The sequence below is a fragment of the Prionailurus bengalensis genome, chromosome C1 (assembly GCF_016509475.1).
Source record: "Prionailurus bengalensis isolate Pbe53 chromosome C1, Fcat_Pben_1.1_paternal_pri, whole genome shotgun sequence".
Taxonomy (NCBI): Eukaryota; Metazoa; Chordata; class Mammalia; order Carnivora; family Felidae; genus Prionailurus; species Prionailurus bengalensis.
In genome coordinates this window covers 33426454-33442926 of record NC_057345.1, presented here as the reverse complement: position 1 = coordinate 33442926, position 16473 = coordinate 33426454, and the positions used below count along the sequence as shown (strand labels likewise).

Below are 16473 nucleotides of genomic sequence, written 5' to 3'. Positions count from 1 at the left end.
CTCTCTGCCCCTCCCCTGCTGGTACTCACTCTCTCTCTCTCTCTCTCTCAGTAAATATATAAACTTAAAAAAAATATGAAGTGGCATCTGAATATCTAGAGGTTAGTATTTTATGGTTGAGGAAAAAACCAGATGGGAACCAGGTGACGCCTTCAAGCTGCCAATGTGTCTAATCTCTAACTGAAGCAAAAGGCAGAAGCTTTGACTGTTGAAATATAGAATTTAAAGTTACAAAATCCTGTATACATTCACACTGGGCAGCATGATTGTCCTGTGATTAGCTCTGCTCTACTGAACCAATCTGCAAGTTTAAGAAATGCTTTAATAAGCACCCCCCATGCCCCCTCACCCCCGCGCCCTGGAGTAATAAGGATCAGGCCAAGGTGGAGACTATACCAATGCTAAAGGGTTTCACCCCACTCCAAGGGATTGACCTTAGTACACAACATCACCCAGCCGGTAACAGGGCTGGAACTCAAACCCAACCCAACTTTATCTTGGAAAGAATTCTGTTCTATATGACACAGCTATTGTCCCCAAGGGATTCGGAACCCTGAGTAAAGAGGAAGAAGTAAAGGCCACTGGCCCTATCATGGTTTGCTCTGGTTCAAGGCACATGTATCTAGCACACAGGAGACATAGGGACAAAGAAAGATTTAGTGAGGATAAGGCAAGGCTTGGCCCGATATGCTGGCACAAACCCCACAGAGGCCAGTGGGAGTGGGTGAAGCTGTTCACTTTCTTTGGTGCTGTAGCCTGAAGCATGCTGCCTTGCCCCACAGAGCATCTGGAAAGAAGATGTAGGACAGCGACCACATCAGGCAGTAAAAAGCAGTTAGGGAGAATGGAGACACAAGCAGCATGATGACACCTGGAGGGAGAAAAAAAGCAAACATTCCATGTCTATGAAGCTCTCTGCGTGTATTTCCCGCCCTCTTCTCTCCCATCCCCATCCTCCCATCCTTCAGTTTTTACTCATCGGCCTAAGAAACAAGAACCCACGAGACCCGAGCCCTGCCTTTAAGAGGTTTTGTCTCTTTGTAACTAGATAATTATAATGTAATGCAAACTCAGGTTCCATTTGGTTGAATTCAGATCAGAAATCAGTCTTAGCCGAGAATAAATTTGAGTTGTCCAGACCCCTTGTTAGAAATATATATATATATATATCTCCATCCATCCCAGGGGCGCCTGGGTGGCTCAGTCAGTTAAGCATCCGACTCTTGATTTTGGCTCAGGTCATGATCTCAGGGTTCGTGGGATCGAGTCCTGTGTGAGGCTCTGTGATGACAGCATGGAGCCTGCTTGAGACTCTCTCTCCCTCTCTCTCTGCCTCTTCCCTACTTGTACTCTCTCCTCTCCCCTTCCAAAAATAAATAAACATTAAAAAGAAAAAAAAAATATATATATATATGAATGACATATATATTGCCAATTGTGTCAAGTTTAATATGTGATAGTGGCCAATACAATGTTACACATATGCAGAAGAGCACAGCAGACCTGGGACAGCTCTCTTTAGAAAGGCCTGCTTGCAAGGTGCCTGGGTTTGTGAGTTCAAGCCCTGCATTGCGCTCCATGCAGACAGTATGGAGCCTTCTTGGGATTCTCTTTCTCCGTCTCTCTCTGCCCCTCCCCTGGTCACTCTGTCTCTCAATATAAATAAAAAAGATAGGAACGAACGAACGAACGAATGAACGAAGGCCGGCCTGCTTGCCAGGTTGGCCTTTAACTGGAGTCCAGGAACATGGCTAGTAAACAGTTCCCTATATCAATATAGAACTTTCCTGGGGCGCCTGGGTGGCTCAGTCGGTTAAGCATCCAACTTCAGCTCAGGTCATGATCTCACGGTCCGTGAGTTCGAGCCCCACGTCAGGCTCTGGGCTGACAGCTCAGAGCCCAGAGCCTGTTTCGGATTCTGTGTCTCCCTCTCTCTCTGCCCCTCCCCCTTCATGCTCTGTCTCTCTCTGTCTCAAAAATAAATAAACATTAAAAAAAGAGTCTATTTCTAATATAGAACTTTCCCTAATGGGCAAGAATGGTTCCCCGTCCTTAGACTGTGCTGAGTGTTGATTTCCTTCTGTGTAAGTCTAGAATTTTGGTACCACTAGGTCTAGGGTGCTAATGTGGCCAGCCCTTATAAAAACCTTGGACCCTGAGTCTCTAAAGAGCTTCCAGGTACACAAGACTTTCATGGGTGTTGTCACAGTTTTGTGCAGGGTGGCCCCACAGGGAGGACACTTGAGGGGCTGTGCCTCATTTCCTCCAGATTTTGCCCCTTTCATCTGCCCTTTGCTGCCTTTGCTTTGTGTCTTTTGCTGTAATAAGTCTTAACCATGAGTATGACTATATGCATCCTGTGAATCCCCAAGAGAACCACTGAACCATTCCACCTTGTGGAATATCTACTTTGCACTAGACAATCTGCTAGGTATGTTACAAAGATCGCTCCATTTACGTTTCACAATAATTCTGTGACTCAGAATCCAGTCTGTTTTTCAGATGAAGAGACAGAGGGGATATAACCTGTACAAGGTCTTGATTCAAAGCCGTGTCTGCCTGACTTGTAAAAACTAGACAGCCTCGGAAAGCTCAAAGAGGGTTGGAGAGTACGAGGCAACATCGTTTCTGTGGGGATAACTACCATACATTCCTCAAGAGAAATCAGAACATATGATCTGACAGAAGACCACTTTCAGTTACAGAGATGTATTGGAGCTTTGGAATGCTTAATATTTCAGAACAGTCACTGATCTGTTGAGGCAATGGGACAATATTTTAAACCCGAGTTGTCCTGGAAAATGCGTGACATGAGGTCTCCCAGCCACAGGCCGGCTTTTCAGAAGCTCTGTGGGGGAGACGGAACCTCCGTCTAAAAAGGTGATTGGCTGCACTCCAGGTAAGAGGAATATCAAGAGTGGCCATTTTGGAATCTGTCCAGTTGGGCTCTGGTATTAAGTGGTATCGAAATCTGTGAGGTACAGTTTCCTCCTTTACTCTCACAGCCAAGACAATCCAAGGAAGGCTGAGGCCAAGCATATGGTTTATTGGGAGAAAAGGGGAGCAGTGGTATCTACAGGAGCAAAGAGCATTGTGGGAAACACTGTTGCTGAGAGATAGGAGGGCAGGTGGAGGGAAGAAGGGACTAGAAATTTCCCTACAGGACACATCTGTGCCACAGGATTGATCTGCATCATCCCATTTAATCTCAAGAATCCTGAGGTAGGAATTATTGGCTTCATTTTATAGATGAAGAAAACTAAACTCAAAATAATGAGGTCGTCAGCCCAAGTTGATGCAATTAACGCGTCCTGGTATTGGAACTTGAACTCAGGTCTGTTTAGCAGCAAACCCAGATGCTTCTCAACACTGTTCTGCCTCTGCTAGCTGGGCCACAGAGGAGCCACTGCCTAGAACTTGAGCAGGGGCATCGGTGCTGGTGGTACAGAGAAAGGGTATGAGCCTAAAAGGGAAGGTCAGGGGGCACCTGGGTGGCTCAGTCGGTTAAGCATCCAACTTCAGCCCAGGTCATGATCTCACGGTTCATGAGTTTGAGCCCCTGTCTGTGCTGACAGCTCAGAGCCTGGATCCTGCTTCAGATCCTGTGTCTCCCTCTCTCTCTAACCCTCCCCTGCTTGCACTCTGTCTCTCTCTCTCTTTCTCAATAATAAATAATAAACATTAAAAATTAAAAGAAGAAAGGACAGTCAGGATGAAAGCAGGGACCCTATGAACCAGACTGGACCCACAGGGAATGAAGAAAGAAACCAAGTATCCCTGTAGATGTTTGCCTTGTCCCCATGAGCACATCTCAAAAGAAGAAACACTGGTATTCCTTGAAGGAAGCCCTAAGTCAGGGAGAACTCTAGGGAGATATCCGCCAGGTCCCCAGTGTGGCCAGGACCTCAGGGCTTCCTCAATATCGGTTCTGTTCCCAACATGCATCTGAAGTCCCTTCGTCTGCTCTGTTGCCACCACTTCTCATTCGACAGCAAGTCACTTTTCCTCTTTGTTCTCAGTCTCCCGCCATCTGGTCCCCACATTGTAGTCCAAGTGGCCACTTAAAACCGCTGCTCAGAAGTCCCTTCGGAGGCTTCCCCTTTGCCGCTAGGATCAGTTCCCCAAACCCACCCCCTTCACGGACTCGGTATGTATCACTAGGATCTCTCAGCAAGTTCCAGCCACACGGCTGCACGACCGCACCCAGCACCTTCTAGCCTAGAGCCTAGAAAATGCCGTTTTCTCTTCTGAACTACCTCTCTTACCCACCTAGCCAGTCATCTTGAAGGTCACCTTTTTTATTTTTTCCAGTTTTATTGAGATATTATGGACATATAACACAAAACTGTATTAGTCCAAGGTGTGCAGCATAATGATTCGATATTTGTGTATCCTGTGACACGACCAGCAGTCTCGTTAGTGTCTGCCACTGCACAGTTACCCATTTCCCTTTCTTGCGACGAGAACTTTTAAGATCTGCTCTCCTATCTACTTCCAAATACAATATTCTTTTTGTTAATGTTTATTTATTTTTGAGAGAGAGAGACAGACAGACAGCACAAGTGGGGGAGGGGCAGAGAGAGAGGGAGACACAGAATCCGAAGCAGGCTCCAGGCTCCAAGCTGTCAGCACAGAGCCCAATGCGGGGCTCGAACCCATGGACTGTGAGATCATGACCTGAGCCGAAGTTTGAAACTCGACCGACTGAGCCACCCAGGTGCCCCTCTTTTTTTTTAGAGAGGGCACAAGTGAGCGAGGGGTAGAGACAGAGAGAATCCCACAAGGGGCAGAGAGAAAGAGAGAGCGAAGTGGGACTCACACAAAGCAGGGCTCATGCTCACCCGAGGCAGGGCTTGAACCACAAACTGTGAGATCGCGACCTGAGCCAAAGTCAGACGCTTAACCGGCTGAGCCACCCAGGCTCCCCACAACATGGTATTGTTAACTGTAGTCACCGTGTTGTCCATTACGTCCCCAGAACTTAAAATTGGAAGTCTGTACCTTTGACCACCTTCCCCCAGGTTCCATTTAAATGTTACCTTCTGAAGCATCCTTTCCACCCTTCAGACCATTTCAGTCTCATTAAGTCCCCTTCTCAGAGCACCCTGTGCTCCACAACGCATCAAAACTATGCCTTTCTAGCGTCCAACTCTTGGTTTCAGCTCAGGTCATGATCTCACAGTTCATGGGTTTGAGCCCCGCGTCAGGCTCTGCTCTGTTAGCATGGAACCTGCTGGATTCTCTCTCTGCCTCTCTCCCTCTCTGTCATTATAAATAAATAAACTTAAAAAAAAAACAACAACTATGCATTTCTAGTTATTTCTGCCACTATTTGGTTGGGGTCTGTCTCCCCTATTAGACTGTGAATCCTGAGGCAGGAAGGGTTTGTCTAGTTTATCAGTTTGGTTCCCAGTATCCAGCATATGGTAGGTGTTCCTGATTGAACTTAACAGCATTCAACAAATACTTACTGAGCATCTACCACGTGGTTGGCACAATGCTAGGCCCAGGGATTACTGCACGAATGAAAGAGAGTCCTCTATCTGGGGGCAGTTTTAGTGTGTATAGACAATAAAAAAGTAGATACATTTCAGATGCTGATAAACTCCACGGACACAAATAAAACAGGGTAAGGGAGATCGGGAGTGTGGGGGCGAGGTACAGGGTGGCCATGAGCAGCAGTGATAATAGACCAGCACTGGTGCCATTTGAAAGCAGTATTTTCTTTTTTTTAATTTTTTTTTTAATTTTTTTTTAACATTTATTTATTTTTGAGACAGAGAGAGACAGAGCATGAACGGGGGAGGGGCAGAGAGAGAGGGAGACACAGAATCGGAAACAGGCTCCAGGCTCTGAGCCATCAGCCCAGAGCCCGACGCGGGGCTCGAACTCACGGACTGCGAGATCGTGACCTGGCTGAAGTCGGACGCTTAACCGACTGCGCCACCCAGGCGCCCCGAGTATTTTCACTCACCCCCCAGATAAATCAATTTTTTCCAGTTCTCAGACCCCAGGATCTCATCACGTGGATAGTAGCTCTGGTCCATCATGAACAGAATCATAAGTGAGGCCATGCAAGACAGAATGAACGTGTTGCCTTTGGTCAGAAGGCAGGTGGAGGCCAAAACACAGGAAGCATAGCGGCAGGGTAGACCCTTGTATGTGAGGGGAACACCTGCCAGGGAAAGAAGAGGTGGAGATTAGCTGCCTCCCGCTGAGCAAAGCCAGCCCGTTGGGTCTTCCCTGCCACCCACTCCAGATCCCCCTCCTCGCCAGGCAATGGCAGGCTGTAAAGCGGTCAGCCGTTCGCAGAGATGGTGTGTGGGTTCTGTGCCGAATCCCCACGGGGAAGCAGGCGGCTGGGACAAGGCATGGGCCCCAGCACCAAGGAAGGCTCTGCAGGAGGGTCCTCTGAGGTCTTCTAGTCCACCTCTACGCCCCCTTGCATTGTGACCTTGGGCAAGGCAACTGCCCTTGGTTGCCTTGCTCAGTTTCTCCATCTGTTGTAGAAAACTGTGGAGGATGACCTCTAGTTCTGGATTCTGTGAGTCTCTGTGCACCACCCAAAGGTCATACAACGAGAAAAAGGCACAGCTGGTCCGAGAACCATGGGCCCCTGCCCCTCTCCAGGTCTCTGCCAGTGCAGCCTGCAGCCTCCAGTGGGCCTGGGGCACAGGACAAGGAAGGGAAAGGAACCAAAGAGGAGGGGAGGAGTCAGTTACCGCCTCCCCCCCCAAGGCTTCTGGCACCCAACAGCGCCCCTCCGTGGCTCCCCACCCTTAGCTACAAGGCTGGGGTCCACTCACCGGTTGAATAAAAACACAGCCGGAAGGTAGCAGCTAACACATAGATGACGGCCAGGAACGCATTCAGAGGCCCATCCACGCCTAGGAGCAGGGCTGAGGCCAGGCCAAAGGTGGTGAAGACAGCAAAGTCATTCAGCTCCACCCCTGCTCCAGGAGGTCGAGGTCAGAACTTATGCTCATTTGTCTTGCACTTTAGTCCCCTGTGGTGGGGGAGCTGCAGGGGTGCCAAGCCGGGACTGAGGTCCCAGAGAGCAACAGCTGCTCCCCTAGGGATCAAGGATGGGGGCGGGGCGGGGTGGGGGGGGGCCTCCTGGCTCTGCCTCACATGGACCATGCGGCCTGAGGCAAATCTTTCCTTCTCAGGTCTTAGTTTTCCCGCCCTTTAACATCCAGGGTTGGACCACAACTGGATACAAGTTCACAAGCCACGGAACCCTTTTTTTCAAGGAAACTCTTACATGGAAATATTTTCTTGTATTTTAAACCAGCCGCTCTGCTGGGGTGATTTTTCATTTCCCCCCTCCCAAGCACCGCAGCCACCACCCACTCCCAATTCCTGGGGCACCCCTAGCGGGGAGGCAGCACCACCAAGGAAACTGCGGCCTGGGCAAGGATGGCTAAGGATCAACAGGTGAGCCCGCGGGGGGGCCTAGATCTGGACTATGGGGCTCCGGGATGGTTCTCCGGCTGTTTCTGCTGTCCTCGGAGGGAGGTGAGCAGGAGTGCTGACTCCTGAGAGCCTGCTGGATGTGAGAAGATGGAGGGAGACCCGAGATGGGCTCCTGGGGTCAGGGATCAGGGGTCTGAGGTCTGGACTCACCCGATCTCGAGCAGAGGCTGAGGTGTCTGGTTATCGTCCCAACTGCCATGTCTAATAGGAAGCTGATCAGAAGCATCCAGGAGGCACTGTAGCATTTCCTGAAGTGTAGGGCAGCAGGCCCCGACAGGACAGCTGTGTCATGGGCTGCACTGGGCAACCCCTCCACACACACACACACACCTGCCATACTCTCAACCCACAGTCTTAAAGGGGGTGCCTCGAGCCCCTTAGATAATTACTAAGGTCCCTTCCAACTCTAAATCCCAGGCATATCTGAGGGCACAGGGGTCCTATGTTCCCAGCCTCTGCAACCATCTCACTGTGGTTTCTCAGATAAACCACTCCCTACCCCTCTAGGCCTCTCTTCCTCCATCTGGAAAGTGAGGGGGTTGTGCCAAATGATTTAATAGAGGCCTATTCAGATAAGCTATTTCTCCCAGTGCAAGTTTAGGTAACTCATGACTTTTAAGGAATTGGTCCCTTTCATTTAGGCTACGTCACTTACAGAGTTGTTCATAATATTCCTTTATTATCCTTTTAAAGTCCATGAGATCAGTAGTGATGGCTCTCTTGCATTTCTGATACTGGTAGTTTGTGTCTTCTCTTTTTTTCTTTATTTTCCTGGTTGGCCTGCCTAGAGGCTTATCAATTTTATTGATTTTTCCAAAGAATCAATCAGCTTTGGGTTTTGTTGATTGTCTCTACTGATTTCTTATTTTTAATTTCATTGATGGCTGCTTTTTTTTTTAATATTTATTTAGTTTGGGGAGAGCACAAGCAGGGGAGGGGCAGAGAGGGGAGACAGAAGATCAGAAGCGGGCTCTGTGTGGACAGGCTGGCACTGTGAGCCCAATGTGGGGCTTGAACTCATGAACTTCGAGATCGTGACGTGAGCCAAAGTTGGACGCTCAACTGACTGAGCCACCCAGGTGGCCCCCCACCCTCCCTTTTTAAAGTAGGCTTTGCACCCAGAGCGTGGAGCCCAAATGCGGACCTTGAACCCACGACCTTGGAATCAAGACCTGACTTGAGGTCAAGAATCAGATGCTGAACTGATTGAACCACCCAGGTGTCCCTCTCATTTTTATTATTTTCTTCTGCTTACTTTGGATTTAACATGCTTTTTTTTTTCCCCTAGTTTGCTAAGGTGGAAGCCTTATACTATTGATTTCTATCTCCCTTTTTTTCCCAATTTTTCTAAGGCTTTATTTTTTGGGGGCGGTTTTAGGTTTACAACAAAATTGAAAGGAAGCTACAGAAATTTCCCATCTACCCCCCCCCATCTCCCACCTATGCATAGCTTCCCACATGATCAATATCACTCACCAGAACAGTACATTCTAGTTCTTGACACATACCAAAAATGAACCTATGTTGACACATAGTCACCCAAAGTCCGTAGTTTACCTTAGGGTTCACTTTTGGTGTTGTACATTCTATGGTTTTGGAGAAATGTATGATGAATATCCGTTATTATAGTATCATGAAGATTATTTCCAATGTCCTAAATATCCTCTGTGCTCCACCTATTCATTCCCCCCACCCTCCCGTAGCAATCACTGATTTTTTATTATCTTGATATTTTTGCCTTTCCAGAATATCATATCACTGCAATCATATAGTATATAGCCTTTGCATATTGGCTTATTTCACTTGGTAATATGCACTTATGATTCCTCTGTGCCTTCTCATGGTCTGATAGGTCATTTCTTTTTAGCACTGAGCAATCCTCCATTGTTTGGAAAATTTGGAAATACCTCAGTTTATTCATCTATTCACTTATTAGACTATATCTTGGTTGCTTGCGAGTTTTGGCAATTGTAAATTAAACATCATAAACATCCAAGTGCAGGGTTTTGTGTGGACATAGTTTTCAGTTCATTTGGATAAATACCAAATAGTGTGATTGCTGGATCATATGGTAAGACTAGGTGTAGCTTTATGAAATTGCCAAACTGTCTCCCAAAGCAGCTGAACCATCTTGTGTTCCCGCCAGCGGTGCATGAGAGTTCCTGTTGCTCCACATCCTCACCAGCATTTGATGTCGTCAGTGTTCTGGGCAACTCCTTTGGCCGGTAGGTGTGTAGTAATATCTCACTACATCTCCCTGATAACATACAATGTGGAGTATCTTCACATGCTTACTGCCATCTGTGTATCTCCTTCGATGAGGTCTCTGTTAAGGTCTTTGGCCCATTTTTTAATTGAGTTCTTTGTTTTCTTATTGAAGAATTTTAAGCTTTGTGTATTTTACAGTCCTTTCTCGGATGTACCTTTTGCAAATATTTTCTCCCAGCCTATAGCTTGTCTTCTAATTCTCCTGATGTTGTCTTTCACAGAGGTTTCTTTTCTAACACACGCATTCAATGTTACAAATTTCACTATAACTACCACTTTCACCGCATCTCACAAATTTTGATAAGTTGGGGTTTTTTTTTTAATTTTTTTTTAACATTTATTCATTTATGAGAGACAGAGAGCACAAGCAAGGGAGGGGCAGAGAGGGAGACACAGAACTGAAGCAGGCTCCAGGCTCCGAGATGTCAGCACAGAGCCCAAAGCTCACGGACCACGAGATCATGACCTGAGCCGAAGTCAGACGCTTAACCGACTGAGCCACCCAGGCACCCCAACAAATTTTGATAAGTTGTATTTTCATTTTCTTTTAGCTCAAAATAATTTTCTTCTTTAATGTATTATTTAGAATCGTGTTGCTTAACCTTCACATATTTTGGGATTTTCTAGTTATCTTTCTGGTATTGATTTCTACTTTAATTCCATGGGATCTGAGGGCATACTTCATATGATTTCTATTCTTTTACATTTGTTGAGGTATGTCTTATAGCCCAAAAGTGTGAGGAGAAGAATGTGTATTCTGCTGTTATTGGGTAAAGTATTCTACAAATATCAATTAGATCCAGTCGACTGATGGTGCTGTTCAGTTCAACTATCTCCTTACTGATTTTCTGCCAAATGGATCTGTCAGTTTCTGATGGAGAGGTGTTGAAATACCCAACTACGATAACGGATTTGCCCATTTCTCCTTGCAGTTCTGTTTTTTTTATCTCACATATTTTGATGCTCTATATGATTTCCAAGATCTCTTTCAGATCTTACATTCAAGGATTCTGTGCTTTGGTCCAGCACATGCTCCCAGACCCCTCTAAAACCAGCCACCATAGTCTCAGGCAAGGCTGCCCTAGAATGCCATTCCTAAGTCTACACCCTGATTGCAATGCTTGGATGACCAAGCAGAAGCAGAGAACCTCACCCCAGGCTTCAGCTGTCTCCAAACAAGCTCAGCACTACCTTTCCTTAGAGCCATACCTATGTGTCTAAAGGGAAATGGGCCCACCACTGTGCCATAAAAATGACACTCCCAAAACTGAGGCACCTGGGTGGCTCAGTCTGTTAAGTGTCTGACTTCAGCTCAGGTCATGATCTCATGGTCTGTGAGTTTGAGCCCCACGTTGGGCTCTCTGCTAACAGCTCAAAGCCTGGAGCCTGCTTTGGATTCTGTGTATCTCTCTCTCTGCCCCTCCCCCACTCATGCCTCTGTCTCTCCCTTTCTCTCAAAAGTAAATAAACATTAAAAAAATTTTTTTTAGCTACACTCCCAGAAGATTGCACTGAACTAAGAAGTTAGAGATTTTCTGCTGTAGATATGCTCTACTTTATAAGACCCCCAAAAATCCAGACTTAGAGAATCATAAAATTTAACTGGAAGGGAACTCAAACATCATCAGGTAAAATGATTTAATGGATGAGAAACAGATCCAGAGAAGTCACTTGCTGATGGTTATAGAGAATCAAACAAGTTAGGAGGCTGCATTATAAAGGATTTATCTTTAAAGAACTGATTTGAGGGGCGCCTGGGTGGCTCAGTCAGTTAAGCATCCGACTTCGACTCAGGTCACGATCTCGCGGTCTATGAGTTTGAGCCCAGCGTCGGGCTCTGGGCTGATGGCTCGGAGCCTGGAGCCTGCTTCCGATTCTGTGTCTCCCTCTCTCTCTGCCCCTCCCCCGTTCATGCTCTGTCTCTCTCTGTCTCAAAAATAAACAAACGTTAAAAAAAAATTAAAAAAAAAAAAAGAACTGATTTGCCAAGGCATTGAAATATGATTCAATTTGTAGAAATATAATTTGCTTACAACTTTTTAGGGGCCCATAAACATGTCCCAGATTTTCCATAATAGTGCTGACTGTAAATATTCCCCAGATCATATGTTCTAATTTAAGAATCAAAACTTTCTCATGATAGCCTGCCTAACCCAAGGATTATGTAAAGGCCACCAGAATAGAATCTCTTGGTTTTCTCATAAAGACCATTCCGGACTGCCACAGCTGGAAGGAACCTAGAGATCACAGTGCGAGCTCCTTGTTTTAACGATGGAGAAACCAAGGCTCAGGGATGCGACCTAAAGTCACATATCAGGCTGGTAGTAGAGCTGAGGCCAGGATCTTGGCCTCTTGACTCCCAGTCACTACCCTTTCTCCTGCCCCCGGTTGATCCTGGGCCTCAGTGCCTGGCTATCTAGGCTCCCCGCTCCTCCCTGCATGCCATTGGCTCCAGCTCTTGGCTAAGATCCTCCTGGGCCCCAGACCTACTTGCAGACGCTGCAGAAGATGGAGAAGAGCCCCAGGATCATGTTGGCCAGGGACAAGGCATTGGTAACGTCCTTCCAGGAGAACTCATTCATATAGAGATGGATCTGGTCGTTGGTCAGGAAGAACCTGGTGCACGGATCTGGGGCTCCGGGGAGAGGGGTCAGGGGTTCCCAAGGTCAAAGTGTCCCAAAAGAGGCTCCCAGGACCAGGCAGCTCCTGTTCCCTGGACCTCATCCCAGAACTGTACCCTCCCAACGCTGTTTCACTGACTAGAATGAGACAGGAGGTAGCTGGAGGACACCAGGAGGTAAAGACCAAGGTGCTAAAAATGGGTGTCTTGGGAAGGCACAACAGCAAAGCCCCCACGCCAGTACAGCCACAGTCTCCAACCCCTCCGTCTGCCCCCTTGCCTACAGTGCAGACCTCCCTCCAGCCCACGGTTGGCCCTCCTGGTACCCCCATGGCCCAGGGTATAAGGGATATGGGCCCTTCCCCTATCTGGGAGACGAGCCTTTTGTCATAGGTGAGCCCTTTAAAAAAAAAAATTACAAAGCTACTTTTCATATTTTTTATTCCTGTGAGGGGAGCCCCACAGGAATAAAAAATAACACTGGGAAAGGGCAAGCCCCTCGCCCCCAGGAATGTTCCAGGGGGCGAGAGGCTACCCGAGGGGTAGAAAGCACGAAAGGGACCCACTGCAGAGTCAGCCTCCCTTGTCCTGCAGGCCTTGCTCTTTCCCTCAGAAGGACGGGGCTGCAGCGGGGGTGCCCCGAGGTCCTGGTTCTGACGAGCCCCAACCAGAACATCAGGCCCAGCTCCGACAGGGGAAGAGATGAGAGACAAGAGATGAATGCGTCCAGCACAAAACGGCGCACAAGGCACCTTTCACTCTGTTCTCTCTCCTGATCCTGACGACCTCAGGAGACGGTGCTGTCATTATTTGATGAATGCAAAATCTGAGCCTCAGAGAAATGGAGATATATCGGCTCAAATCACATCCTCAGTGAGTGAAAGGTAATCCTGCCTGCTGGATTCTAAGTCTGGTGTTTCCTCTGCCGGGGGCACAGGTCCGGAAGGAGGCGGTCTGTGGGGTAGGAGGCCAAGGAGGAGCTCAGGGGGCCAGCCCCACGGGGCGGTTTCATCCTGCCCAAGAGGAAGCGGCCCTGCCCCGGGCCCCTCAGAGCCCAGGGAATCAGCTGGCCCTGCCTATTTCCATAGCCTGGCCGGCTCTATTTTGCCTCCAACACCAAACCTGCACTCCATACACATAAATGGCCTGTGGCACCAAGTTTCTTGGGGCGAAAGAGCCCCAGTGCTCCCTGAAACAGGGACGCCCCACTGGTCACCATAAACACGCTGCCCACAAACAGCAATCCTGCACCTGAATAAAATACGCAAGTTCCGAGGTGTTGTCGCAGCCGCTTTCTCGTTTCATCCTCACTCATTTTAGAGGTGAGGAAGCTGAGACTCCCTCTGCCCAGCCCCTGTCTCTGCCCCAGGCTGGACTTAAGACAAATTAGGGCCCATAAGCCCTGCCACCAAGATGTCGGAGGCCGGGAGGAGGGGGCTAGACTGGGAGTTTGGAACTGGGAGTTGATCAGGCAGCACTAAGGGGCTCACTGCTCCCCCAGGCAGGTCCCATTCACCAAGGCCATCAGGACTCCTGAGACCCCTCAAAACCTAAGACAGAAGAACGCTGCCTAAGAAATCCGGGAGGGAAGGAGAGCCAAGGCCGGCTGCTCAGTTCCTCCTCAGGAACCCCTCCCTCCCGGTCTCTCCTGGGCCCCAGGGCTGACCCCAGCAAGACCAAACACCTCTGTCCCCAGCCCAGCTGCTGCCAGGGCAGCAACCCAGCATCTCTGCCTGTCAGGGGTAGTCAGCAGATGCCTGTGGGCATTTCTACCAATTGCCACGCACACCTCATCTGTACTCCTTGAGTTGTTTTTTTGTCTTTTTGTTTTTAATTAATGATCGGTTATCTACTCTATCATCTCTTTCATTCATGAAGCATTTTCATGTCTATGGTTTCCATTGGCCCGTAAGGTCTGCCAAGTGAGGGTCAATATCCATAGTTGCCAGATGAGGCAAGGAAGAGTTAGAGAGGGGAAGAACCTTGCTCAAAGTCACACAGAAGTGGCAGGACAGGGCTTACAACTTCACCTTAGGTGTTCCTTCCCCTCCACTCCGCACTCTGCTGTCTACCAACCAACAGGACTGAGCACTGTGCTCCCTGTAAGCTCAGACTGCACTAGGTGCTGGGGAACACCTTCACGGAGCATACAGTCCACCCAGGGACACAAGACTCACGCATGCATGTGGGGACTCCCAGACTCTGTTCACGATGGTACCCCATCTTACAGATGAAGAATCTGAGGTTTCAAGATAGTCAAGTGACTTGGCCCCGTGAAATGGAGCCAGGACTTGAATTGGGCCTCCTCTTTCGCAATTAAGTGCTATTTTCAACATAACGCACAGGTTCCGGGTGTAAAAGGATGTGGACCTGAGAGTAAGGGCTCTAGAAATCCAGACAAGAAAGGAGCAATCCATTCATTCAACAAACATTTGGTCATGAGCAAGAATGAGCGCCTGGTGCTTGGGACATGGAGAAGATTAAGACCTGGCCTCGTGTCTCAAGGAGCTCAGGCCAGCAGAGGTGTTCAACCCTGCCCAGGAAAGGGGAGTCGACCAGGCTGCCAGGGGAGCATGGAAGAGGGACCAGCCTGACAGAGGGCTCAGACAAGACTTCTCTGAGGAGGGGTTCAGAGCTGAGGCGTTGCGCAGCATTGGCCTGCAGGACTAGATCGTGTCACTCCCGAACTTTGCGGAAGCCCGTCAGGGGCTCCCCATTCCCCCGGGAATGGAGTCCACCTCCTTCCTTTGGTGTACAAGCCCTTATGATGAGGCTGGCTCAGCCCCCAGCCTCCTCTCTCCACTGCCCCTGGCTCCGGCCCTCCCTCTGCTCTCGGGTTGGCCGGTGGCCCTCTTTGGGAAGGCTGACTCTCCCCTGGAGTGAGTACTCCTCCCCCGCACTGCCACATCTCCGTGTGCTCACCGTGTGACACTCGGCACTCTACACTGGCACCGCGTCTCTTGTCTTCCTTGCCGACTGCAGGGCAAGCAACTTGAGTGCAGACTGAGGTCCCCTGTGCCCAGCATGAAGCCTGACAATAGAAGTTGTTCAAGGATCGTTAAATCGGTAGAATGTGTCACTCTGGTGCTTCCCCAGGATCCTCTCACTGCACCAAATCACATCTCTCCCCCGCACCAAAGCCCGTTCAGTCTGTCCTCCAAGAAGCCCTCTCAAATGAACGCTCAACAATCCAGACCCTCCACACACCCAGCATCTACCTAATGCCTACAATCTTCCATTTACTCATTTTAAGATACATTTGTTGATGCCTGCTACCCCCAGGACTACGTTCTGGGGCAGAAAGAACAAGAGCCAGGCTGCATCGCCAAGAAGGAAGGGGTCTGGCAGGGGAGGTAGATTCGAGTAGGGGCAGTGCGGCAAGTGTTACGGCGGGCAAGGCGCTGTCCCATTTCTCTGGGCGCACAAGGGAACACCAGACTGAGTCTGCGGTGGCAGTGGGGAAAGGTTTCTCTGATGTGGCGACATTTGGGGAGGGGCTCCAAGGATGAAGGGGCAAAGGGGTAAAAGCTGCAATAGTACGATGAGGCTGGATCCCCGGGAGGAAGCGGGGGTGACCGGAGGCGTAGTGGGCAGGGAGGTCGCAGTTGAGGGTATGCCTGAATGACCTTGAGTAGCAGTGATGTGTCTGGGTCAGATATGGTTGGGAGTGGAGGGGAGAAAGTGAAGAAAAGGCAGGCAGCCCTGAGGCTGGTGAGAGAGGGCAGAGAAGTGAGGAAGCGGGAACTGCAGACGCGGGGACTGTGGGCAGGAGAGGGCAGAAGGGTACGGCCTGCCCCAAGGCTGCACAGCTTCTGTGTCTGGCATCCAGGGCACAAACTGCAGTGAGCATGCTCAGTTAGGGCGCTCCATCAGGCGCAGGGACTCCGGGTCGCAGCCACTCTAGTTAGACATTCTCCCCACCCCTCAGCCCTCCAGACCACACCCCCAACAGATAGCCACGCCCCCTCTCCCAGTTCTCGGTCCTGTCCAGGCCCTGCCGGGGTCCCAGGAAGACACCCCCTCTGAGAAGATGGAAGAGATGGAGGCAGGCTGGGCTCTAGGGCAGCGCTTACCCACAGGGTCCTGGTCGCTGACAGTAATCTTGGGAG

At 49.3% G+C, this 16473-nt stretch overlaps 1 protein-coding gene across 1 annotated transcript in view; it reads right to left on the bottom strand.

The window, feature by feature from the left end:
- Positions 1-639: 639 nt before the first annotated feature.
- Positions 640-16473, bottom strand: part of TMEM269 (transmembrane protein 269) — a 25958-nt gene continuing 10124 nt past the window's right edge. Inside the window, exons 3-8 of the mRNA XM_043574626.1 lie at positions 15287-15395; positions 12235-12373; positions 7627-7724; positions 6807-6950; positions 5975-6175; positions 640-871 (exon numbers count right to left, since the gene is read on the bottom strand). Coding sequence (XP_043430561.1) covers positions 735-871; positions 5975-6175; positions 6807-6950; positions 7627-7724; positions 12235-12373; positions 15287-15395 — 828 coding nt within the window. The 3' untranslated portion in view covers positions 640-734. The remainder of the gene's footprint in view (positions 872-5974; positions 6176-6806; positions 6951-7626; positions 7725-12234; positions 12374-15286; positions 15396-16473) is intronic.